The following is a 26,624-nucleotide window of genomic DNA, read 5'->3' on the forward strand; positions in this document are numbered from 1 at the left end:
TGGCTCGGTGGTTAAGAGCACTGGTTATTCTTGCAGAAGACCCAGGTTGTAATCCCAGCACCCACATGGCAGCTAATTAACTGTCCGTAACTCCAGTCCCAGGGGATCCAACAGCTTCTTCAGCTTCTTCTGACCTCTGCAAGCATTGCACGATATGGGTGCACTTACCTACATGCAGGCAATACATGCATACACATAAAATAAAAATAATAAATACATTTTTTTAAAAATTTTTTTAAAAAAAGAGCACTGGCTGCTCTTGCAGAGGACCTGGATTTGATTCCCAGCACCCATATGGTGGCTAACAACTGTTCATAACTCCAGTTCCAGGGGATCCGATGCCCTATTCTGGCCTCTTTGGGCACTGTACAATATGGGTGCACGTACATACATATAAGCAAAACTCTCATAAAATAAAAGCAAATAAATAAGCAAAATTTTTAAATTTTTTTTAAAAGAAAAATGATAACAAATGTTGACAATAATGTGGGGAAAAAGGACACTGTTGGAAATCGCCATGGAAATCAATGTGGCGACTTCTCAAATAAAAACAAACAGAAGTACCACATGACCTGTGTATACCACACCCAAAGGACTCTGCATCCTGTTAGAGACACTTGCATATCCATGTTTATCACTACTCTTTTTTTTTTTTTTTTTTTGGTCTTTTTGAGACAGGGTCTCCCTGTAGCCCCAGCTGTCCTGGAACTCACTATGTAGACCAGGCTGGCCTTGAACTCACAGAGATCCGCCTGCCTCTGCCTCCCAAGTGCTGGGATTAAAGGCCCATGCCCGGCTATCACTGCTCTTTTCACAATAGCAAGGAAATGCAATCAGCTTAGATGTCCATCAGCTGATGAATAGATAATGAAACTGTGGTACATAAACACAAGGGCATTTCATCCTGCCACAAAGAAAAATGAAATCAGGAAATTTGCAGGGTTGTGGATGGAACTGAAAACTATTATGGTAAATGAGGTTACCCAGTCTCAAAAGACAAATACTGCATGTTCTTTCTCATAGGCCATCTTCACTTCTAATTGGTAAATGTGTGCATATAGGTGGGAATAAATGTGGGTAAAGGCCAGGAAACTGGAAAAGGCTCATGAGACAGGAAAAAAGTGGCTTGAAGGGAGCTGGAGGGGAGAACAACAGAACACAGGAGCAGTGAAAGCAGAAGCAGACAGAAGGGGACAGGGGATGAGAAGGAGGGAGCAGGAAAAGGGGAGGCAGGAAGGTAGGAAAAGAACCAACCAAAAGTAAGTATGAAAATGCCATAAGGAAACTTGTTATTTTGTAAGCTGATTAAAAAAAGAAAAAGTCCGGGCATGGTGTCACACGCCTTTGATCCCAGAACTTGAGAGGCAGAAACGGGCAGATCTCAGTGAGTTCAAGGCCAACCTGGTCTACATAGTGAGTTCCAGGACAGCTAGGGCTCCAGGGAGACCCTGTCTCAAAAAGACCAAAAACAAACAAACAAACAAACAAACAAACAAACAAAAAGGTAAATTACAGAGAAGGATGTCATGACTCATGCCTGTAATCCCAGCATTTGGGAGGCAGAGGCAGTATTGTTGTAAATTTGAGGCCAGCCTGGTCTAAGTAGGGAATTTCAGGCTATCCAAGTCCTTGTCTCAAAAATACAACAGATAGTGACTTACAAAACTTAAGTCCTTTTGATTTGAGTTGGTCAGATGGAAAGAGAAAGGACGAATGTAGTGCAGGAGCTGGTGAATAGAGGCGATCTGTGAAAGCCCTTTGGTAATGAGAAGCAGGAAAGGGCAGATGAGGGGCTGTGAACATGCAGCTAAGGAGGCCTTGTGTCCTAAGATCTGAGAAATTCCAGCATTCTTGTATGCTGCTGGCAGTAACCAATCAGAGAGTACCGTGGGGCTTCAGGATAGGGAGGTGACAGTTGCCAGAGTGACAACTTCTGGTGGTGACAAGGTCTAGGTCCACCAAAAGGACAGCAGTGGTGCAGGAAGACAGGGATGGGGGCATGAGGAAAAAATTCCACTGTTTTCTTAGATTTTCCCAGTAAAGCAGCAAGCGAGAACATGAGCTCAGAGAGAGAAAGGCATCGGACATCTGAGAAAAGGAAGCATGGAAATTTGGGGCTGACTACATGATTCAGTGGGTAAAAGCAGCCAAGCCTTACGACCTGAGTTTCGTCCCTGGAACACTCATGGTGGAAGGAGAGAAGCCATTCTGCAAATTGACTTCTGACCTCCCCGCACACACTGTGGCTCGTGTGAACCGCCCCCCAATTATGGAAAACATGGAATTTGGCTGGGTGTGGTGATGAACTCCTCAAGGCCAATACTCAGAAAACTGGGGCAGGAAGATTTCAATTTGAAAGCTAGCCTGGGCTACATACAAATAAGAGAGAAATTCATCCAAACACCAAGAACCTGAGTATAGAAATAGTAATAAAAATGGGCTGGAGAGATGGCTCAGCAGTTAAGAACACTGGCTGTTCTTGCAGGAGACCCAGGTTGGAATCCCAGCACCCATTCGGCAGCTAACAACTGTCCTTAACTCCAGTTCTAGGGGATCTGACAGTCTCTTCTGTCCTCCATGGGCATTGCACAACAGGGATGCACCTACTTACAATGCAGGCAAAACATACATACACATTAAAAAAAATAGTAATAAAAATATCAAAGCCAGAAACTTGGGTGCTGGGATGGAACCCAAGGTGTTGTCCATGCTGAGAACATGCTCTCTACCCTGACTCATAGCCTGTCTCCCTTACTAAATCATAAGTTCCATAGAGACAGTGGTGGCTCTGTTCTTACTCTTCACTAAATGCCCTGGTATAGTATCCCACTTAGCTGGCAGTAAATGTTCAAAACATCTTTGTTGTTGTCTGGATGTCATGCTGTACACCAGTACTTTCATCACTTGAGAGATGAAGCCAGGAGGTTAGGAGTTCAAGGTCATCCTCAGCTATGTAGTGAATTTGAGACCATCCTGGACCACAAGAGACTCTGTCTCAAAAAATAAAGTCAGGGCTGGGCATGGTGGCGCATGCCTTTAATCTCAGCATTTGGGAGGCAGAGGCAGGTGGATCTCTGTGAGTTCAAGACCAGCCTTGTCTACATAGTGAGTTCAGAGAGGCAGAGGCAGGTGAATCTTTGTGAGATCAAGCCCAGCCTGGTCTATATAGTGAGTTCCAGGCCAGCTGGGGCTACAGGGAGATTGTCTCAAAAAAGAGAGAGAACAAAAAATAACAGGGCTGGCCAGGTGTGGTGGCACATGCCTTTAGTCACAGCACTTTGGAGGCAGAGGCAGGTAGATCTCTGTGAGTGCAAGGCCAGCTTGGTCTACATAGTGAGTTCCAGGTCAGCTGGGGCTACAGGGAGACCCTATCTCAAAATAAAACAAAGGAAGGAAGGAAGGAAGGAAAGAAGGAAGGAAGGAAGGAAGGAAGGAAGGGCTGGAGAGATGACTTAACAGTTAATAGCAATGGTAGAAGACCTGGGTTCGAATCCCAGCACCCACATGGCAGCTAACAACCATCTGTAACTCCAACTTACCTTTTCCTACCCTCTGTAGGCATTGCATGCATGTAGTGCACTTGCATACATGCAGGCAATACACTCATATACATAAAATAAAAATAAATAAATAAATAAATAAAAATAACAAAATGAAGCCGGGCATGGTGGTACACGCCTTTAATCCCAGCACTCAGGAGGCAGTGAGTCCCAGGCCAGCTGGGGCTACAGGAAGACCAAAAATAAATAAATAAATAAATAAATAAATAAATAAATAAATAAATAAATAACAAAATGGTTGAAAGGAATAAAAAATACTAAAAACAACTGATCATGATACAAAGCTCCATATACAAGGCGCTTTAGTAAGTGCATTCACTTAATAAATGTGGTCCACTCCAGGTCACAGTGGATCCACTAGAGGGTGAGCCTGAGGATGCACTGGGCTCCCTGGGGGGCCTAGGAGGTAGCAGCAGTTGTGCAAGCTCCCGTGCAGGGCCTTGTAGCTGTGTTTACATTTGATATGCATTGTCTTCCTCTTGCTACTGAGAGACACTGGGAAGATGCTTCCCTCCCTCACTGCTGTTCTGACTGGAATGAATGTATGTCAGGAACCAACAAGAAGGAGGCTACTCTCAACAGCAGGCTTCCATCCCGGAGGTGGAAGTGTCAAGCTAATGAGAGTAATAATGCTGGAGGAAGGAGGAAAGCCTGGGAGCAGCTTTGGGCAGAGAGCAGAGATGAGAGAAGGCAGGCAGGCAGAGAGGAAAGGCAGGGGGAGAGCAGAGGAGAGAATGAAGTTCAGGGTGGTCAGGGGTCCCAGACCAAGTTCACGAAGCAATGAATATGGAGCTTCTTCTGTATGACAAGGCACTGCAGTGGGGCTCTAGGGTAAAGAAGAAGAAGAAGAGATGTTTGCTCTCATGTGAATGTGGGAACAGACAAGTGGATTTGAGAACAGATAAGTGGATGTGGGAACAGACAGTAAACAGTAAACAAATATAAGCTCATTCTAGAAAGTGATGAATCAGAACAGGAATGCTGAAAGAATGCCTTCAGATGTGCTAGAAGAGCAAGAAATCTGATTTGGTAGCAGCATTGGGTAGAAAAGGGTACACAGATTTGGTAGACTCCTTGAAAATCCAGATTTATTTCAAGCAGAACAAACAGCTACTTGAATATTTTTACAATTTTTATTGCATTTTATTTAGTTACTCCGTATGTGTGTATGCGTGGATGCACATACACATGTAGAAATCAGAGGACAACTTTGCAGGAGTCAGTTCTCTCCTTTCTACCCTGTGGGGATCAAACTCCAGTTGTCAGACTTGATTATTTGATGAGCCATTTCACCAGCCCTTGAATATTTTAAAAGGGAAGAACATGACATAGTTTAGATTTTTTAAATCTTCAAAACATTAGTATCTTTGCTTTTATGTGTATGAATGTTTTGCATGCACTTGTGCCTGCAATGCCTGTGGAGGTCAGAAGAGGGCACTGGATCCCCTAGAACTGGAGTTTCAGACAGTTGTTAGCCACCATGTGGGTACTGGGATTCGAACCTGGGTCCTCTGCAAGAGTAGCCAGTGCTGCTAACTGAAGGGACTGTGAAATAGTGTTCTTATGGCTTTAAAAACATGCTTGGTGAATTAAGCTGGACTTTGAGCATGTATGTCTGGAAAGCCTTGTGTCTCGTAAGAAAGTTTATAAAAGAATGCTTGCTGGGAGATATCTCTGGAAGGCCAGTGCTCCCTTCTTATTTCTCATGAAACACATTGATCTCCTAAGTAGACACAGCATTGAGATAAAGTTGCTGTGCTCGTCTTATTTTGCTGAATTGTTATATTCTAGCCATATTATTATTATTCAGTGTTCTGTAAAGATTTGACTGTGGGTCTCATGGGTATGAGAAGTCATTTTATTGTTGCTCAGTTCTGTAGACGTGTGACTGTAGTTCTCATGTCATGAGACTAAAAGCAGAGGTGCTGGTGCTCCTGATACTCGTATGTGAAGAAACCACTCAGGTCCCCTGGTTATTTACTTCGTTCCATGATAATCTATTCAGGTCCTGTGGCTGTCCCTCTGATGGCCATAACTAACCACTGAGCCATCTCTCCAGATTTTAAAATACTATTGGTAACTGTAAAGAGCAGTTTGTAAAGGGTAAGGATGGGTGTAGGAGCACCTAGGAAACGGCCATGATTTCAGAAGAGAGATGATAGCTTGGATCAGAACTTTAACAGTAAAGATGAAGAGAGGCTGAAGAGATGGCTCAGCAGTTAAGAGCACTTGCTCCTCTTGCAGAGGACCCAGGTTCAAATCCTAGCACCCACATGGTGGCTAACAACCATATGTATGTAACTCCAGTTTCAGGGGATCCAATGCCCTCTCCTGACCTCTGCAGGCATTGCACAACATGGATGCACATGCAGGCAATACACTCATACACAAAAAGTAATAAAAATAAATAAATGAAATATATATAAAAATAAAGATGAAGAAAAGGGGGTGGATTGACAACATGTGTTGTAGGCAGGGATTATAGCAGTTGCTGGTGAATCAGATACAGAGAAGAAACCAGAAAGGAAATCATCCTGGATTTTTAGCCTAACAACTATGAACTGTCATGTCCTAGGATGGAGAGCATGGAACAGAAATGGACTGGGGTTGGGGTAGGTCAAGACATTTACTTTGGTTAGGTTAGCTTTGCATGGCTATTAGACATCCAAGCAGAGATGTCAAGTAGGCTATTGGATAAATGAGTCTGGTGCTCTGGAAATAAATTTAGGACTCATTGACATTTACGTAGTATTTAAACCGTGGGACTGGATGAGATCACTGGACAGAGAATGTGGAAAGAGAAGGCAGCCAAGGACTAAACTCTAGGAGGCTCTAACACTTGGAGGTCAGAGCTGAGGAAGAGGAAGAAAGAGCAGTCAGGAGGTCAGAGGGAAACTAGGAGAGTGTGGTTTCTTAGACGTTAAAGGGAAAAAGCAAGGCAATGTGGGGGAGGAGGATGGGGTATGAGTTGGCAGAAGGAGGGTCACGGGAGGTTTCTGGGGATTTTTTGCTGTTGTTGTTTTGTTTTAAAAGGGGGAGCCTGAGCCAGGCATGGTAGTGCATGCCTTTAATTCCAGCACTTAGGAGGCAGAGGCAGGTGGATCTCTGAGTTCTAGGCCAGCCTGGTCTACGTAGAGAGTTCCAGGTCACCTGAGGCTACAGGGAGACCCTGTCTCAAAAAAGACACACACACACACACACACACACACACACACACACACACACACACACAAAGGTGAGAGGGGCCTGGAGAGATGGCTCAGGAGTTAAGAGCACTGGCTGCTCTTGTAGAGGACCCAGGTTCAGTTCTCAGCACCCACATGGCAGTTAATAACTGTCCAAAACTCCAGTTCCAGGGGATCTGATGCCTTCTTCTGACCTCCATAGGCATTGCATGACACAGGTACACTTACATACATTCAGGCAATACATTCATATACATAAAAGTAATAAAATATTTTTAAAAACAACAGATCTGATATATAAAGATTAGAAACACATGTGCAAACATTGTCAACTGCATTAAAAATGAAGTTTTCTGCATGAAACTGTATTTTAATAATGAAGTGGAGATCTTTTTAAAAGTTAAAACTTTATTTAATTTTATGTGTTATAGGGTTTATACTGAGTCCAATATTCTATAACTGTAATAATTCAACTGTAAACCTAAAAATGTACAGCCAAGTTTGTAAGAGATGCAGCCTAGCTCAGAAAACTGTTATTGAATATGTCAATGCTGATGTAATGAAATGCTTCTTCTAAGTATGTGGTTATTAAATAAATAATTAAAAAAACAAATGATATCATTCAATAGCGTGCTATGTTGCTTTAAATACTTTGTCACTAAAAAAAAAAAAAGAACAACAAAAAAAAAAACCCAAATTACACTTATTGTGTGTGTGTGTGTGTGTGTGTGTGTGTGTGTGTAGCACACGCTTGCCATGATGCTCATGTGGGGGTCAGAGGACAATTCATAGAGACAGTTGTCTGCTTCACCGTGTGGGTTCTGGGGACAGAACTCAGGTAGTCAGGCTCGATGGTAAGCATCTATCCAGTGGAGCCATCACCCTGGCCCAGATCAGGAGTTCTGAGAGATTAAAGAAGACCTCTCAGAAGACTTTGAAAAGGGTAAGCCATTGTGAAAAGTGAGGGAAAGCTTCCAGGGGGAACAGCAGGCGCAAAGCCTTGAGGCAGGTTCAGCTTGCCTCCTTATAGGAACATACATCAGTCACATTGTGGCTGAGACACAGAAATCATTAGGAAAGAAAAACAGAGACTAGTTCTTGTAGCGACTCCCTGTAAACCACAGAAAGTAGTTTGGATAACCTGATTCCTGGGAAAGCCAAGTGCAGTAGTTGGGACTCGATCCATTTAAGGACTGACTGGGTTGCTTCAGGGGGAGTGCAATGTAACAGGGCCAGAGTGAAATTGGGGGTTAAGCAGTTGCGGCACTCTATGGGGTCTTCTCCATCACTCCCCGGTCCTCTCACACGGTCTTGAACTCCCGTCCCTCTCTGATCAGGACTAGAGTTGGGGAATCAAGTGTACTGGATGACTCAGAATCTCAGAGATGCTTGGGGGCAATCGTGGATATCTACAGGGTTGTGCTAGCAGAGTGCTGGGGGACCCTACCATCACACCCTAAGGACTGGAGGTCACGGGTCCGCATCGCTGCTGCCCTCTACAACCTCGAGACCTGGGACCGACCTGGGCTCTCAGTGCGGCAGTAGGAGGGTTAAACCACGCATAGCCTACCGGAGGGAGGAGGGGAGGCGGAGACCCAGATATCCCAAACGCGCCGAACACAGCCGAGCCGAGCGCCGCCGGAGTTGAGCTGAGCCGAGCTGAGCCGAGCCCAGCCGAGCCGAGCCCAGAGCAGTGAACGAGGTGGAGGCGGGGTTGGGGCTCCTGGAGGTCGCGGTAGTGTGACGTCCAGGCGTGCTGAGGCAGCCGGACGAGGAGGTGGGAGGCGCCAAGCCCGAGCTGCTGCCACCGCCGCCGCCGCCGCCGCCGCCGCCCCGGGCCCTGGGCGCCCGCCCCTCTCCGGCTCCAGCGCCTTGCTGCCAGCCAAACCTCTCGACCATGCCCGGCGCCCCACCCGCTTCTGCAACCCCCCAATCCCGTGCAGCTCCGAGCGCCCGCAGTCGTCGCGCCTCCGCCCCAGGGATGCAGGTGAGCGAGGGGGACCCCCCACGCCCCCACCCGGAGGGAGCCGGCCCTGCCCATTCCAGCTCCAGCTCCGCGCCCTTCGCCTCCCGCCCCTCCCGGCAAGGTCCTTCGCCCGGCTCCAGCTGCCTAGAGCTCCTCTCCTCCGTGCCCTCCATTCCTCCGTCGTCCCGACTCCATCCTGCCCTGCTGGTGCAGCAGCCTACGTCTCCGCGGTTGCCTCCATCCCGCCTTCAGCTCATCCTGCAGCTGCGGGCATCCTCCTGCCTCAGGTCCCCTTCCCGCTCTGGGAGCTCCCTCCCTTCGAGTCCCGCCGCCGACCCTTTCCTCGTCCTGCCCATTCGCGCAGCTTTCCAGTCCTGTCCAGCGAGCGTGGGCCTATGGGATAGGCAGGATTGGGGGCTCCGCTGGGGTTGGGGCCTGGTTCCACCACCCCGAGGCTCCCGCCCCACCCCCAGCTCGTCTCCTGCGCACAACAGGTCGGTGAGGAGCGCGGAGGGGGTTGGGGTGGTGCGCCAGCCTGGGGACTGCGGGCTTCTGGGGGGGGGGGTGACTGAAGAGGTGCAGGATGAAGGGGGCTGAAGTTGACGCTGGTGGTGGTGGACCGAGGAGCAGGTGGGTCCTGGAGTCAGCTGGCCACTATGTCTCTGAGTCCTTATCCGCTCCACCGGTTCAGCTACCATTTCTCCTCTTTCTAGCCTCCTCCGCACCAAGCCCCCAGCCTCTCTTTCCTTTAACGTTTCTTCACCTCGCCTCCAGCCGAGGCTCCACATCCCTTTAAATTTCAAGAAACATTTCCTAACTCCTCCATCTTTGCTGTCCCCCCTTTTCCTTCTGTCTGCATCCCTTCCTCTTTCCATTTTGCCTTCAATAACCTGTTCTTTCCTATCTCAGTTCTTTCTCTCCATCTCTGGTCTTTTCCAGCCTTTCCCCTTCTACTCTCTTCACTTTTGACTGTCCTGACCAGACCTCTCCATCCTCCTGCCGTTTGCCTCTTTCCCCTCCCTGACCCCTTCTTCCTTCAGCATCCTAATTCTTGTCTTCTATAACCCCCCTCTCTTCCCTTTCCCAGCTGCCGGCTCTCCTTCCCCCTGCACTCTGGAGAGTGCTCGTCCGTGTCTTCTTCCTCTCTTCTCACTCTTGATCAACCTTCTCTCTCCAAGTCCTTCACACCTTCTGCATGTCTCCCTGTTGCCCACTTCCTCACTCCCTTCCCCATCTTATTCTGTTGCTATCCCCTGGGAGTGTTCAAGTGCAGATACAGACTAGGAATCCTGAGGACTCAGTGTGTCATTCTCACTTTCTCTGGGGAGCCTAGCCCCCTCTGAGATTCACCACCCTCAGCTCTGAGAATACCCGCATCTCTTTCAAAACCAACCATCTAGCCTCTTCCAGGACTTTACCCAGGAGAGCCACATTTGAGGGGGTGGTGCCTTCCGAGCTCCTTTCAGAGGGCACCTATGCATTTGCATGATTAAACATTAGTTTTTCTCCCACTTACCCCCACCCTCCATGTCTTTCTCCCATTCTTCAGAAGAGGCAGCTCCTGGGCTTCATACAAAAGAAGTACCTGGGATTACAAGATGGGGGGGGTTCTAGCCTCCCCCCCAACACTCACTAAGATTGACTTCCCTTTCCCTCCCCCACCCTCATGCTCCCTCCCTAGTGGTAGGTGCTCAAGGAATCACAAGGTTCTTGGCTCTAAATTAAGATACAAGAAGCCTGGAGCTGTGGGCAGAGGAAGTGAGAAGGAAGGAAGCCAGAGAGGCAAGAGTAGACAGACACTGGGGCTGAGAGGTAACAGACCCACCTGAGATGCTGTAGGTGGGGTTGGGGGCTAGTTTAGGGAGTTTTTCCTTAAAAGGATGTTGAGAAGCAATGGATGCTGGGAGGCAGCACCATGGCTGGCAACTGTGCAGCCTGGGAGGGGAGGTAGGAGCAGAACTGGTGGATGAATGAGCTGGGGAAATACACAGGACAGGTTGGGATGTGACGCCCCCATTTTTCCTCCAGTAAAGGCTGAAAATCTGGGTCACAGCTGAGGAAGACCTCAGATACAGAGTGCAGGATGTGGTAAGTTTGGCCCAGCAGGGGGAGCTTGGAGACCATTTTCCCTGGGGAATTTGTCCTTTATTTGCCTAGGGCCTCCCATCCTGAGGGTTGACCCCCAAGGAAGAAAAGAAATGAATCCCAAAACTCACCTGGCCTTGCAGAGAAATTTGGAGGGAGGCACCCGAGATTTCTTGTGTGAGCTTACCCTTCCCACACATAGGTCCATCATGGCCTGGATCTCATCTGCTTTTTTTCCCCTTTTTGCAGGCCTGCTCTACTGCTGTCCCAACTCCTCCCTCTCTGGCCATTGCTGTTGCTCCCCATCCCACCATCTGCTCAGGGCTCCTCCTCCCCTCGGTCCCCACCAGCCCCAGCCCGTCCCCCATGTGTCAGGGGTGGTCCCTCAGCCCCACGCCACGTGTGTGTGTGGGAGCGGGCACCTCCACCTAGCCGATCCCCACGGGTCCCAAGATCACGTCGGCAAGTTCTGCCAGGCACTGCACCCCCTGCCACCCCATCAGGTTTTGAGGAAGGGCCACCCTCATCTCAGTATCCCTGGGCTATTGTGTGGGGTCCCACAGTGTCTCGGGAGGATGGAGGGGACCCCAACTCTGTCAATCCTGGATTTCTGCCCCTGGACTATGGTTTTGCAGCCCCGCATGGGCTGGCTACTCCGCATCCCAACTCAGACTCCATGCATGATGATGGAGATGGGCTCATCCTTGGAGAAACACCTGCTACCCTGAGGCCCTTCCTGTTTGGGGGGCGTGGAGAAGGTGAGTAGGCAAAGCTGGCAGGGATGTGGAGGGTGGACAATTGCTGATTAAAGACCTTGAGCAGCAGAAATTGTAGGCCTTATCTGTGAGTGTTTTCAGCAAATGTGTCAGGCTGTAGGCTGGCAAGGATACAGAGATAGAGATGCCGTCTGAGCCCTTGAGGAGCTGAGGTCCAATGAGAAGATAGATGTGTAAACTCTCTGGTATGAGTCAACATAATAGATGCTCTAATAGACCTGAAAACAGCCTGTTTTTAGGAAAATAAAGATGTGGGGGACTACTTTTGCCTGGGGATTAAGACAGCTCAGATAATGGACATGTGAACTGGACCTTGAAAATGGAAGGGGAGCATTCCAGGCACAGCGATGCATGCATGGAGGAAAGAAACTACCAGGCAATGTCTTAGCTCAGAGAGTGCTGATGTAGAGATAAGGGCAGTGGTTTAGGGTTGGGCCAGTGTAAGTATTCGGACACTACCACCCCTATTCCAATGCAGGGGGATAATTCTCTCTGACCTTGGAGCCTTGTCCTCATCTTGTGTACATGTAAGATTTGGTACATGTAATGTTTGGGAAAGTGGAAGACTGCAAACTCAGGAGAAAGGTGGTGATGTGAATAAAGAGAGAGCTGGGCATGGTGGTGCATGACTTTAATCCCAGCACTCAGGAGGCAGAGGCAGGCAGATCTTTTGTGAGTTCGAGGCAGGCTTTGTGAGTTTGAGGCCAGCCTGGTCTACATAGCAAGTTCTGGGCCAGCTGGGGCTACACAGTGAGACCTGTCTAAAAAAAAATATGGAGGGCTGGCAAGATGGTTCTACCACCAGTAAGGGCACCACCAGTAAGGGAACTTGCTGCTTGCCCTGCCAGTCTGCATTCAATCCTAGAAACCCACATGGTGGAAGGAGAAAAATGACTGCAGCAAGTTGTCCTCTGAACTTCCACACATGAACCATGGCATATGCATGCCCATGCATTCATGCATGCATGCACACACATATACACTATAAATGTAAAAAAAAAAAATTTAAGTCTTTTTTGAAACAGAGTCTCCCTGTAGCCCCAGCTAGCCTGGAAGTCACTATGTAGTACAGGCTGGCCTCAAACTCCCAGAGATTGCCTGCTTCTGGCTCTGGAGTGCTGGGACTAAGGCATGCGCCACCACACCCGGCTAAAAAGTATTTTTGAGGGGGCTGGAGAGAGATGGCTCAGCGGTTAAGAACACTGGCTGTTCTTGCAGAAGACCCGGGTTTGAATCCCAGCACCCACATAGCAGCTAACAACTGTCCATAACTCCAGTTCCAAGGGATCTGACACCCTCTTCTGTCCCCTACAGGCATTGCATAACACAGATGTACTTACACAATAAACTCATACACATAAAATAAAAATAAATAAAATGTTAAAAAAGTGTTTTTGAAAAGAATAAAGGAAACTCCAGAGATGTTGAAGGGGACAGGCAGTGTGGATTGGCATGGCAATACTCAGCCACACCCCACATGGAGGCTGCCTCAGGCCTCCTGACATCTTTCTCCCTCCCTGTCAGGTGTGGACCCTCAGCTTTACGTTACAATCACCATTTCCATCATCATTGTACTCGTGGCTACTGGCATCATCTTTAAGTTCTGGTAAGTAGAGGGTGAGGTGTGGGGAGGACATGTCTGGATGATTAGGAATGAATGTTTGGAAAGGAAAGCCGGATCAGGGCAAGATCAAGGACAGCGTATTTGCTGCGTTAGAGTAGGAAACCATGGATGACGAGCAAGTTAAGCTAGAGAAGGTGATTCAAGTGGAGGAGAAATCAGTGAGAAGTCAGTGCGGATTCTCCCAGAAAGATACAAGGCTAGCGGGAGGGAAGGGAATTATTTATCTATACTGGGGACTTGGGTGGGCAGCCCTCCAAGATGGAGAAAGCTGACACAAGCTGCCAAGGCCTTTCTTAGGGCTTCTGGCCAAAAGGAAGAATATCTGGAGCTTTCTTTGCACACATTTAATAGTGGGTCACAAAGTCCTTCACACTTTACTGAGAGCATCATTAGACTCAGGTGTCCCAGTCATTAGCTGACTTTGAACTAGAACTACATATCTGTCAGGTGCCTGCAGAGGAGAGAACGGGTTCTTCTGAGTGTCAGCAGAGTAGGGGGCAGTTTTCAAGGTCTCTGTGTGGGCGGGGAGGAGTCATGAATCTTGTGACTCTCCCAAGTGTGGTTTAGAGGGAAGTAGGGAGATAGGTTTGATCAGCTCATGGTCTCAGGAGTTGTGGAGAAGTTGGAGGTGTCCAGGAGGGTGACCAATGCTGCTGGTCCAAGATAGGGGATACTCAGTGTGCGAGAGCACCTCTTTCCTTCTGGTGTGCCAGCTGGGACCGCAGCCAGAAGCGGCGCAGGCCCTCAGGGCAGCAAGGCACCCTAAGGCAGGAGGAGAGCCAGCAGCCACTGACAGACCTGTCCCCTGCTGGAGTCACTGTGCTGGGGGCCTTCGGGGACTCGCCTACCCCCACCCCTGACCATGAGGAGCCCCGAGGGGGACCCCGGCCTGGGATGTCCCAGCCTAAGGGGGCTCCAGCCTTCCAGTTGAACCGGTGAGGGGCCGGGGCCAATGGGATGGGAGGGTGAGGTGGGAAGGCAACTTAGGTGTCCAGGGTTAGGGTGGGTCTTTCCTGGGAGGGTGGCCTGCTCACCCACAGTCCTTGGCTCTCCTCCCTGGCCTGGTCCCAGGAGCTCCCAAGTGGGCTGACCAGCTCCTTCTCCCCCTTAGGCTCTATATCCTAATTCTCCAGTTGCCCTCTAATTCCAGCTCTGCCCCTTTAACTCTGAGTACCTTTCTTTGTCTTGAACTTCTCCTTCAGCTTCAGCCTACCTGTTGGTTCCTGACTATGCCCTTTCCCTCTTCCTCTCAGGATTCCCCTGGTGAATCTGTGATGCCCCCCATGTTGGGGTGCTGTCAAGCAGGAGGCCAAGGGGCCAGCATAGCCACCATCCACTGAGGATGGGGCAACTGTGGGGAACTGGGGCTATGGGGGGGGCTCCCAGCTCCAGCCCTTGCACACCACCCTGAACACTCACTAGCCCCATGGGCAAGACCACCTGCTTGCCCTCCTGTGGTTGGGGGCTTCCTACACTTGTGACTCCGGGTTCCCCCATCCCCATCTTTGCACACTCACATGAAAGCCTTGCACATTCACCTCCCGTCACAGGCCGTAGCACACTCAGTGCCCTTTGTGCTGCTCTTCTGCACCCTGTCCCCATCCATGTCTGTCTGCTCAGCTATGTGGGGAACTGGGGCTATGGGGGGGGGCTCCCAGCTCCAGCCCTTGCACACCACCCTGAACACTCACTAGCCCCATGGGCAAGACCACCTGCTTGCCCTCCTGTGGTTGGGGGCTTCCTACACTTGTGACTCCGGGTTCCCCCATCCCCATCTTTGCACACTCACATGAAAGCCTTGCACATTCACCTCCCGTCACAGGCCGTAGCACACTCAGTGCCCTTTGTGCTGCTCTTCTGCACCCTGTCCCCATCCATGTCTGTCTGCTCAGCTAGTGACTAGCACTCTTCCTCCTGTTGCACATTTTCTGCCTCCTCCTGCACACTCCATGCCTGCCTCAGATTGGGGGCCCTTGTTTCATGAACACTTCACCTCTCACATGCATTTCTGGCCCCACATGGCATGGTGTGCTCACTCTTCATGAACACCCACTGCTCTAGTTTCTGTGGCCCCTGCATGCTGCCCTAGAGGTGGGTGGGAGGTGAAGGAGGGGATTCTCATGCCATCTGTCACAGCCCCATTTCAGTCCATGTCCGATGTGTCACACATCTCACTTCAAGGGCCCTGGCGTTACCCTGAGGGCTCCCCCACGGGAATGGAGGTAGTGAGGCCACATTGCTAAATTCTGTTGTCTGTGGGTTTTGGGGAGTCACCTGCTGCACTACATGAGAAAGGAACTCCCATGTCCTCCCTTCCCTCTTAAGTCCCTTTTGTCTTGTCTGTCCTGGATGTCTATGTGTGTGTCCTCTCTGGAATTCAGAGCGCCCTGAGCGGTCCTCCACTTCCCAGCCTCCCCTAAGGCCTCCCTAATTGTATCTAGGCTGCCAGGGACTGGAGCTAGCTGGTTCAAGGCCATCGGGAGCTCTGCCTCCATATCCACCCTGCTTTTCCCAGGTTCCCTCATGTGCCCTTTCCTCCCTCCTTCCTCCTCCTGCCTCCCTTTTCCTCTCCTGAGGTCCCTCCCCTTGTACCTGGCTCCTATGCTGTGATATATATTTTTGTATTATCTCTTTCTTCTTCTTGTGGTGATAATCTTGAAATCTTGTGGGATGTAAGTTTAAAAATTTTCAAATAAAGCCTTTGCAAGATACTTGAGTCCCCTGGTTTTGCCTTATGACACCACCACCCCACCCCACCACCACCCCCTGGCATTCCCAGGAGAGGAGGATGGCCAGAAGGGAGGAAGGGAAAGGGCAGTGAGGTGGGGACTTCTCCAGACTAGATGTCACCTGGCCTACCCCATCTGGCTGATGGGTGCATTAACTTGGGGGGACAAAATGGAAGGAGGAATGGAAGGAAAGTGAACAACTCTGTAGGAGAGGAATTGGACTCCTAAATGTGGCTTGCTTGTTCCTTTTTTTGAAAAAAATTTTTTATGTGTATGTGTGTATTGCCTGCAGGTAGGTAAGTGCAACCGTGTCAGGCAACACCTGCAGAGGTCAGAAGAGGCTGTCAGATCCCCTGGAACTGGAGGTACAGACCGTTACGGCAGTTGTTAGCTGCCATGTGGGTGTTGGGATTCGAACCTGGGTCTTCTGCAAGAACCAGTGCTCTTAACCACTGAGCCATCTCTCCAGCCCTGGCTTGCATGTTTCTTAAGAGAGACCAAGAGAAGAGAGGAAGGGGGAAAATGTCTTAGGACAGGCAATGGCACAGGCCAGAAAAGGAAGAGATTATTTGAGACAAGAATCTCTCTCTCTGTAGCTCAGGCTAGCCTCAGATTCATGCCAACCCTCAATCCTCTTGCCTCAGCCTCCTGAGTCCTGGGATTACAGGTGGCAAGTCCCTACACCTGGTGAGAGAGATAAGGCAGATCCAGGATAAAGGGTGAAAGAAGAGAAAGATGGAGCAGAAGAAAAGGGATGAGAGAGACTGATCCGCTTGGTTGTTTTCATCCTTGCTCCCAAACGTGCCCCCAGCACAGCTGCTGGCCAAAAGCTGTGCTGCACCAGAAGCCCTATGGTTAGCTCATTAGCTTTCTCCATCTTGCTCTCTCTGAGAAAGGCATTGCTGGGGGGTGTGGGGGTGGAATCAAGGGGTGTGTCTGGAGGAGGGAACACAGGCTGCCCAACTGGGATCAATCACCTTTGAGGCCCCAGTTCTAGGTTTGGCTCTTGTAACAGCCCTAGGAAAGCCCACACATCAGTTTCTCAGCTGTTGCTAGGCTATGTTGCTATGGTAACCACCTAGGTCCCATTCTCACACCCAATCTATACCCTACCTGCTCCCTGGAAATGGAGTAGCCCCAGGGAGGTAGGAGACAATATAGTAGGCAAGAGGGCAGTGTGGGCTGCTGGGACTGTGCCTGCTTCCACATGTTTATCTTTGATGCTATAAATAGGAATGTATATGTGTTGGTACATGTACCTCAGGTGCTGGGGAGCCGCACTGTGTATCCAGGGAGGGAGGTGTGGCGGAGCCCCTGCAGCAGGTAATGAAGAGTATGGGAACTCTGTTTCCCAGGACTACAGCAGGGTTTAGGACAGACTGCTCCAGAGGAAAGAAGCTATAGCAGGCCATGGAGTCATGAAACAACCAGCAGGGGTGCAAGTTGAACAAGCCTTCTGAGGAAGGGTACTTGGATGCGGAGGGACCCCGAAGATCTCAGGGGCAGTGGATTTAAGGGAAAGGGCCAGGGCCGGGTGGAACCTGAAGGTGCGACCGAAATGCTGATGGGCTGTAGTAGGGAAAGGTTCCGGGGAGGTGAGAAGCTTCCTTAACCTTTGCAGCTTTCCCCACAGGACTGAAGTCCTTGCCAGAGGAGCAGAGAGGAGCTCTGATACAGAAGGGCAAGAAGGGAGTGCCTGCAGCGCTCCCCAGGCTCTCACCTTCAGCAGTCTTTTTATTTTAGAGGGACATTGTGACCCTGTGGCTCATCCATATGCAAAAAAGCACACATGAAGGCCCCTAATGAAGAAGGAATTAATTGCTGCCTGATTAGACTGCTGCTTCCCTACATTTAAATAAATTAGAATACACCAGCAAGGCACTGGAAATCCTCACCTGTTCCTTCTCCCTAAATGCCCTCTTCCCCATGGGAAGGCAGATGGCTAGAAAAAGGAGAAAGAATCCAACCCTAGACTTGGATGGCCTAGGGGACTTATGCTAGACTACATCCCAGTGCTGTGCTAACCATGAAAGGGCATGGGGCTCTGGGGAACAGACTCTAACTTTTCTCTCTTAAACTTGAAACCAAGACTGTGGGAGGTCTCTGATCCCCAGAATGCTGCAGATCATAGAATCATGGGAAAAGAAAACAATGGCCAAGCTGCTCTTTTTGAGACTCTAAAGACTCTTGCAGGCCACACCTCACAGGCATGACGGGAACAGCATCTCCTATCACTAGATTTTCTTTGTTGAGGTATCAAATGAGTCAGCCAAGGTTCTTGTCCAAGGCATGTGTCTGGAATGCTTACCAATATGGCTCACACCAAATGAGGAAATGGGGAAGCCCCCAGGAGGAGGGAGCTCCTAGTAGAGCTTAGGGTGCCGAAGTGATTCAAGATGGGCAATTGTGCCAGCTCAGCTGGAGAATCCCAGGCTAAAATTAACAGCCCTCCTCCCTGCTGTGCCCATTTATTGCTCAAAAGCTTTGCTCTAAGGCCTTAAAACTTGCTGCCAATAGCTAAGGTGAGGGCTGACAGGCACTGAGGCTCAGGAAGAGGTCAGTTACCATACACAGGCCTCCCAATGATTGGTACTATTTTTCTTCCTCTTCTTTCTCTTCCTTCCCTTTCTCCTTCCTTCTCTTTGGAGACAGGGGCTCTTTATGTAGCCCAGGCTGGCCCACCTAGAACTCTTAATCCTCTTGCCCAGCCTCTTGAATTCTGGTATTACAGGTGTATGATTACTGGGCCCCTTAAACCCTTCCTCCTGTTAATTTTCGTCACTCAAATCAACATAAACTGAATGCTGGGCCCAAGAATGTGATAAAAAGGAAGAGTCACATGGAGGCTCATGCCTATAATCCTAGTTAAATGACAGAGACAGGAGGATCAGGTGTTCAGGGCCATCTTGGCTGCCTTAGTGAGCTTGAGGCAAGCCTGTGCTTTGTGAGCTCTTATCTCAAAACACCAAGGGGGCAGGTGGGAAACAGTGCTGGGGAGACTGCAAAGCGCTCTCCGAATAACTATAATGATCTGAGTTGGATCCCCAGCACACATGTAAAAACACTGGTTGTGATGGCTCCCATCTGTGATCCCAGCACTTGGGAGGCAGAAACAGGAGAATCCTTGGAGGGTGATGGCCAGACTAGCTGAATCAGTGAACTTTCAGGATCAGTGTGAGACCCTTTTTTTTTTAAAGAACAGCTATTGAGGAAGACACTTGTTATTTACCTTTGGTCAATACACACACACACACACACACACACACACACACAAGGTGTGATGGCTCAGTCTGTAATCTAACACTCATGGGGGAGACAGAGGCAGGAAGCTCAAAAGTTCAAAGCCATCCTTGATTACATAGCAAGTTTATGGTCAGCCTGGGCTTCTTGAGACTCTGAAGTAAACAAGGTTAATCCCAGCACTCAGGAGGCAGATTTCTGTGAGTTCAAGGCCAGTCTGGTCTGCGTAGTGAGACCCTGGCTTTAAAAAAAAGAAAAGAAAGAAATTTGTGATTATAAACCACAGATGCATATCATTGATTTTAAACATTTAATTTAAAAAATATTGCTGGGGTGCTGGAGAGATGGCTCAGCTGTTAAGAACACTGGTTGTTCTTGCAGAAGACCCAGGTTCAAATCCCAGAACCCACATGGTGGCTAACAACCATCTGTAACTCCAGTTCCAGGGGATCTGACAGCCTCTTCTGACCTCCACTGGCATTGCACGACACAGGTGCACTTACCTACATGCAGGCAATACACACATACACATAAAATAAAAATAATAAAATAAAAAACTATTGCTGGGCAGGGTGACTGACACTTGTAATCTTAATATTTGGGATGACAGAGGATAAGGATTTAAGGTCATCCTTGGGAGACAGACAGGAGGATCAAAATTTCAAGGTCATTCTCACTGCCACTGCGTAGCAAATTTGAGGCTAACCTTGGCTACATGAGACATTGTCTCAAGAAAATAAAAATAAACAAACAATGGGGGCTAGATAGATGGCTCAGCAATTAAGAGCACTGACTGCTCTTGCAGAAGACTCTGGTTCTGTTCCCAACACTAACAACCAACTCTAACTCCAGTTCCAGGGAATCTGTTTCCCTCTTCTGGCCTCTGTGGGTATTGCCTGACATGGGTGTACTTAAATACATGCAGGCAAAACACTCATACATGGGGCTGGGAGAGATGGCTCATTGGTTAAGAGCACTAGGCTGCTTTTGCAGAGGACCCAGGTTTGCTTTCCAGCACCCACATGGGTGCTAATAACCATCTATGACTCCAGGTCCAGGGAATCTGACACCCTCTTCTGACCTCTGAGGGCACTGCATGCATGGGTTCACTTACATTTATCTAGGCAAAATACTCATACATACAAAAATAAAAACTAATAGTTAAAATACATGTAAATGTTAAAGTTATCCAGAGAATGTAGTTCAGTTGGTAAACTGCTTGAGTAACATACACGGAGCCAGGAACATGGCCCAACATAATCTGAGTGTGGCAATGGTGCACACCTGTAATCCCAACACTCAGGAGGCAGAGGCAGGAGGTTCAGGAGTATTGTCAGCTTTGGATACTTGAGACCTTGTCTCAAAAGTAAATATTTCAAGACAGGAGTGCACCTACCTACATGTAAGCAATACATACATACACGTACAATAAAAATAAAATATTTTTTAAAAGTAAATAAATATATAAAGGTATCTTTTGCTATTTGTGGCTGTGACATTGCCGGGGGGGGGTCACTTAAACAGCCAGTGTTATTTTCATTATCTATAGAATAAGATTATAGTTATTTGTTGAAGTAATTTTGCTTTCTCACTAAGGAACCTCAATTCTGCATTAGCCAAAACAGACCTGAGTCCAGAGAGATTGTGGCCAGATCAATATTGTTTTAAATATTAAAGATTCTTTCCAGGTTTGGCAGAGATGCATTGAGATGGATTTCAGGTAATCAGGTCCTTTAGTAACACTGGCCACTCCCAGCAGGAGAAGCTGGCATAGGAGATCCAACAAGGAGCCTGCAGTATAAAGGAAAGCCCTACATTTACAGACTTTAGAGAGAAGGGGTTCTGAATTTTGGGAGGTGTCTCTGAGTTTAGCAGATTAGTGAAGGAAGCAGACAGGTTATAAGACAGTAATTTAGGAAGTTAATCCTGTTGTCTTACTCTACCTTGGGGCTGTTACATGCTGAGTTTAGCAGCTTAGGGAAGGTACAAATAGGCTATAAGGTGTAGCTGATCCCCTCTGTAAGGGCAGCATTTGTGATCTCTCTCTCTCTCTCTCTCTCTCTCTCTCTCACACACACACACACACACACACACATTTTTTTTTTTCTTTTTTGAGACAGGGTCTCACTAGTCCTGGCTGACCTAGAACTCACTATGTAGACCAGGCTGGCCTCAAACGGAAAGATCTGCCCTCCTCTGCTTCCCAAGTATTGGGATTCTAACACATATATTCTTGTAGTATCTAATGTGAATAGTTTCTTTCTGGGAAGCTGATGCTCTTACTGGGGAGTCACATAGTAGTTAAAAATAACATTAAAAGATACAGTGTAGCTGGGTGTGGTAGCACTTGCCTTTAATCCCAGCACTTGGGAGGTGGAGGCGGGTGGATCAAGAGTTCAAGTCCAGCCTTGACTACGTGAGATCCTGTCTCAAAGACTTTTAAAAAACATAACACATATATAAATATTCATATATATGTATATGCATATGTATATGTATATGTATATGGTCTGGAGAGATGGCTCAGAGGTTAAGAGCACTGACTGCTCTCCTAGTGGACCCAGGTTCAATTCTCAGCACCCACATGGCAGCTAACACCTGTCTGTAACTCCAGGCCCAGATCTGGCACCCTCTTCTGGCCTCTGCAGGCATTGCATGCAGGTGATGCATATAGGCATAACACTCATACACATAAAATAAAAATATTACGGCTGGGCATGGTGGCACACGCCTGTAATCCCAGCACTTGGGAGGCAGAGGCAGGCGGATCTTTGTGAGTTCGAGGCCAGCCTGGTCTACATAGTCAGTTCCAGGACAGCTGGGCTACAGGGAGACCCTGACTCAAAAAGATCAAAATAAATAAATAAATAAAAATAAAAAAATATTAAAGAAATGACCAAAGCAAAGAGAGTAAGGATGTGATCAGTCAGATGGGTTGCATTTTTTTTTTTAATGTGTATGAGTGTATTGCTTGGATGCATGTAAGTGAACCCATGATGTCATGATGTACAATGCCTGTGGAGTTCAGAAGAGGGAGCTGGATCCCCTGAACTGGAGTTGCAGACAGTTGTTAGCTGCCATGTGGGTGCTGGGAATCAAGCCCAGATCCTCTGCAAGAGCAGTCAATACTGTACTGTCGACCACTGAGACATTTCTCCAGTCCCATGGGTTGCATTTTTTAAATTTACTTTTCATGCTGGGCGTGGTGGTGCATGCCTTTAATCCCAGCACTTGGGAGGCAGAGGCAGGTGGATCTTTGTGAGTTCAAGGCCAGCCTGGTCTACATAGTGAGTTCCAGGACAGCTGGGGCTACAGGGAGACCCTATCTCAAAAAAGACAAAAAAAAATTTATTTTTCATGTGTATGAGTGGTTTTGCTTGCATGTATATTAAGTGCACCCATATTGTGCAATACCCAAGGAAGCCAGAGGGTGTAGGATCCCCTGGAACTGGAGTTACAGATGGTTGCTAGCTGCCCTGTGAGTGCTGGGAACATAACATGGTTCCTCTGAAAGAGCAGCCAGTGCACTTAACTGCTGAGCCACCTCTTCAGCCCGATGGGTGCTACTTTGGGGGTCTAAATAGGGACCTCAAACAACTACATTCTTCTCTTTGCTTGACTATTCAAAACAATAGCTTTAAAAAAAATTTATTTTTATTTTATGTGTATGGCGTGTATTGCCTGTGTGCAGGTAGGTGCACCCACGTCTTGCAATGCTCGCGGAAAACAAAAGAGGCTGTCGGGATCCCCTGGAGCTGAAGTCACGGACAATTGTTAGTTGCCATGTGAATGTCAGGATTCGAACCCGGGTCTTCTGCAAGAACAACCAGTGTTACTAACCACTGAGCCATCTCTCCTGTCCCCAATGAGACTTTTTAAAACTTTTATCCCTGGCTGGCATCGAACTCGCAATTCTGCCTCAGCTTCCCAAATTCTGGGGTTATAGGCGTGTATCACTACACCCAGCGCAACAATGAGACATTCTTGGGAATACTAGAAAACGGCTAACTCCATACATCAGCCTATTCTACTCAGAAATGAACCTTAACCCTAGTCTTAAGGATCCATACCGTTTCTGGTGCCTTGATGCATAATTCATGACCCAGTCGCGTTTCCACCCCACTATCCCCAAGTCCCTTCCGGAAACCCGGGAGCACTGTACGAAAACTGTTTCTACCCGTAACAGAACCTTCCTTCACTTCCGCTTGGGCGTCACATCACCGATGGGTCTCCAGGACCTGGGCAGAAGCCATTTCCGCCCTTACTTGTCGTAATTTCTGCCCAGAGTATCTCCGAGCGCCAGCAGCTCCGGATGTGTTCTGGCAAGCTCCCGGAAGTGACTCGGCCTTTGAACTCCCCCCACCTATCCTCATTGCCGCCCCCCCCTCCGCTGCTATTTCCCTCCCTTCCCCCCCATTTACGTTTCCGGTGCTCCCGCCTTCTCCCCGTAGCTACTCCTTTCTGAGGAGGGGGCGGGAGGAAGGGGGGTGTGGAGGAATTGGGGTTCCCCGGAGCAGCAGCAGCACTTCCGGGTGAGTATTATGGGAGGGCGGGGGGAGCCACCCACCGCCTCGCGCCCCCGCCCTGCGGGTGTCTCGCACGCAGCCCGTGCGAATGCCGGGGTCTGTCTAGCGCCTGCAGCGCGTGCCCGCGCCCCGCCTTGCGCTGCCCCCCCAGCCCGCGCTGCCCCGGGCCCTCCTTTCCCGCTCCGCTCCCTCCTTTCCCTGCGGACGCCGCCCCTCCCGCGCTGGCTCCGGCGCGGGCTCGGGTGCAGCCGCAGCCGCCGCTGGGTGAGTCCTGCGCCGGTGCGGCAGGCGCGCGCCAAGCCCTCTGCTCCTCCCCCTCCCCTTTTCCTTGGGGGGGCGGGGAGTATGTGGGGGGGTCCACGGTGTGACTGACTGTAAGTGTGTCTGTCCCGGAACCGGAAGTGGTTGTGGAGAAGCGGGCGATGGGGAGGAATGGGGGGGCTTAGGGGGCGGGTGCCTGTCTTCAGGTTGGCAGAGTTCAGCTCCCTGGAGGGGTGAAGGAGGGACGTCCCAAAGACAGGTCTTTGAGGAAGGAGTGGGAATTGACATCGGGAGAAAGCTCCCAGTTGGGTGTCTCAGGGGGGCGAAGGTTTGGGGGAGACAGCTGGGGTCTCAAATAGATAGACCGCTGAAGGTTGAAGGAGGTACTTCTTGGCCCCCAGGCCTTGGGTAGCCGGGGGCGAAGTCTTCGCAGAAGTAGGGGGCGAGGCTAGAGGAAGTGAGTGGCTGGGCCTGAACTTGGCACGGTGCCTGACACAGGGCTTGTGCATACCCCCCACCCCCGTGCCCTCAGCTTTGCTTTCTAAAGCCACTTCTCAGAAGCAGGGGCTCTCCTTCCTCCTCTTCTGTTCCCCGACTCCTACTTACCTGTACCCCTGGGGAATGAAGAAGGATCAGTGTCTGAGCCTAGGAGTGGAACCCAAACACTGGTGATAGAGTTCAGCCTAGTTTCTGAGAACTGGATCTATTTCCCTTATATCCACATAGGGGGTGGCACTGACCTCCTGTTGTTCTGTCCTTCGGTCTCTGAATTGTGGGTTGGGGAGCTGCCTGCTTTCCAGATTGGCTGCTGACAGTCAGAATTCCTGAAGTTCTCCACCGTTCTTTTGTGGCCTCACCTTTACTGGCCTCTGTAACCTAGACAATTTGTTTCCAGAAAGTTCAGAAGCCCTGGAAAGGAGAAGGAATAAGACGGCAGGAGGAAGAGAGAGAGAGGGTAAGACAATTTGGGGTTAATTTTTCTGGTTGGGATCATAATCAAATGTTTTTTTTTTTTGACTGTGGGAGAATTATTCAAGTAATAACAATTGTATTGCTGATTTATGCTATGGGAGAAAAATAAGTTTTTCCTATTGTTTCTTGAGGGTACCCAGGAAGGTTTTATGTTAAAAAGTTGGCCTTGTGCCTCTGTCCCTTTCCATTGCTGCTAGTGCCTCTCAGGAAGGAAAAGTGAAATGCTCAGGTGAAACCACTGAATTAGGTTGTAGTGTGTCTAAGGAGAAAGTTGTTCTATGGGGTCGCAAGGGCCCTAATTGCAAGTGTAGTCCTCATGGCATAGCTTACAGAGTTCCTTTCCCATGTTTGAAGCAAACAGGTGAGTTTTGAGTGAGGTTCCTATTCTTAATACTCCCATAATGTTTGAATTTGACATTGCAGGTAAAGTTTTAAGGGGGGAGGGATGCTTTTTGGTAGTTTGAAATAAAGTGAATAAAATTAAGTAGAAGTGGGAGAATTCAAAATGCGACCTGATGGTAAGAAGTGAAACACTTGCTTTTCGTGTTTTGGAGGTAGGATCTTATGTAGCCCTATGTGGCCCAGAAATCAATAAGTAATCCAGATTGCCTCAGACTTGAAGCTGTCCTCTACCTCTGCTTCCTAAGTGCTGGAATCATAGGTATGTGGCACCATGTATGGCAGTGAGACTGAGGAGAAACTGAAAAGGACAGTGTATAAACCCAACAGACATTGAGTTCTGAGATCATAATTCTAGAAGTCTTTTTTTTTTTTTTTTTTGAGACACATAGGTATCCCATGCTGACTTCAAATTCTCTATGTAGCCGAGGATGATCTTGAACTCCTGATCATCCTGCCTGCCTCTGTGTTACAAGTGCTGGGATTACAGGTGTGCACCATCACAAACATGAGAAGTAGATACCTTTTAAGAACCAATGCCAGGGGGCTGGAGAGATGGCTCAGCGGTTAAGAACACTGGTTGTTCTTGCAGAAGACCCCGGTTTGAATCCCAGTACCCACATGGCAGCTAACAATTGTCCATAACTCTAGTTTCAGGGGATCTGACACCCCCTTCTGTCCTCCGCGAGCATTGCAGGACACGAGTGCACTTACCTACATGCAGGCAATACACACATACACTAAAAATAAAATATTAGCCTGGCGTGGTGGTGCATGCCTTTACAGACTGGTCTACATAGTGAGTTCAGGTCAGCTGGGACTACAGGGAGACCCTGTCTCAAAAAAAGACAAATAAAAAATACATAAATAAATAACTAAAAGAACCAATGCCAGGGTTAGTGCAATGGCTCAGTGGTTAAGAGCTCTGACTCTTCTCACAGAGGACCTGGGTTGGGTTCCCAACACTCACATGGTGGCTAACAACTATTTGTAACTACAGATCCAAGGATTCTAACTCTCTTCTGGCCTCCATGGACACTACAAGCACTGACATACATGCAGGCAAAACACTCCACATAAAATAAATAAATGTGCGTGTGTATTTTTTTATTTTATTTATTTATTTTTTAAAGCTACCACAGCCAGGCATGGTGGTGCACGCCTTTAATCCCAGCACTCAGGAGGCAGAGGCAGACGGATCTCTGTGAGTTCAAAGGCCAGTCTGGTCTACATAGTGAGTTCCAGGACAGCTGGGGCTACAGGGAGACCCTGTCTCAAAAGACCAAAAAAAAAGAGGAAAA

General features: G+C 48.7%; 2 protein-coding genes across 15 annotated transcripts in view; both read left to right on the forward strand.

Annotated features, from left to right (window-relative positions):
- Positions 1-8,567: 8,567 nt before the first annotated feature.
- On the forward strand, positions 8,568-14,813 carry Pianp (PILR alpha associated neural protein). Of its 4 annotated transcripts, XM_017796168.2 has the most exons (7): positions 8,568-8,732; positions 8,833-9,205; positions 10,740-10,799; positions 11,046-11,554; positions 13,097-13,178; positions 13,910-14,131; positions 14,450-14,813. In XM_017796168.2, the coding sequence occupies exons 3-7, from the start codon at positions 10,795-10,797 to the stop codon at positions 14,469-14,471; spliced, it is 840 nt and encodes a 279-aa protein (XP_017651657.1). In that variant the 5' UTR covers positions 8,568-8,732; positions 8,833-9,205; positions 10,740-10,794; the 3' UTR covers positions 14,472-14,813. The 4 variants fall into 4 exon arrangements, with proteins under 4 accessions (XP_017651657.1, XP_008823612.1, XP_008823614.1 ...); XM_008825390.3 differs by lacking the exon at positions 8,833-9,205; XM_008825392.3 differs by lacking the exons at positions 8,568-8,732; positions 8,833-9,205 and adding an exon at positions 9,255-9,341.
- An 8,716-nt stretch (positions 14,814-23,529) lies between these two features.
- The window catches only part of Znf384 (zinc finger protein 384), a 34,889-nt gene continuing 31,794 nt past the window's right edge, over positions 23,530-26,624 (forward strand). For 2 of the 11 annotated variants that reach the window (XM_029559829.1, XM_029559837.1), the window contains exons 1-2: positions 23,533-23,697; positions 24,848-24,907. The gene's annotated coding sequence lies outside the window, so the exon portion shown is untranslated. The other 9 variants (XM_029559830.1, XM_029559835.1, XM_029559836.1 and 6 more) reach the window with 8 other exon arrangements.

The sequence above is a fragment of the Nannospalax galili genome, unplaced genomic scaffold (assembly GCF_000622305.1).
Source record: "Nannospalax galili isolate Female #2095 unplaced genomic scaffold, S.galili_v1.0 scaffold589, whole genome shotgun sequence".
Classification (NCBI taxonomy): Eukaryota; Metazoa; Chordata; class Mammalia; order Rodentia; family Spalacidae; genus Nannospalax; species Nannospalax galili.

Bases quoted from the DNA above. Each gene is read 5' to 3' on its own strand.
- Pianp (XM_017796168.2), top strand. The intron at 11,555-13,096 runs GTGAGTAGGCAA...CCTCCCTGTCAG, and splicing joins GTTTGGGGGGCGTGGAGAAG to GTGTGGACCCTCAGCTTTAC. The intron at 14,132-14,449 runs GTGAGGGGCCGG...TCTTCCTCTCAG, and splicing joins CCAGCCTTCCAGTTGAACCG to GATTCCCCTGGTGAATCTGT.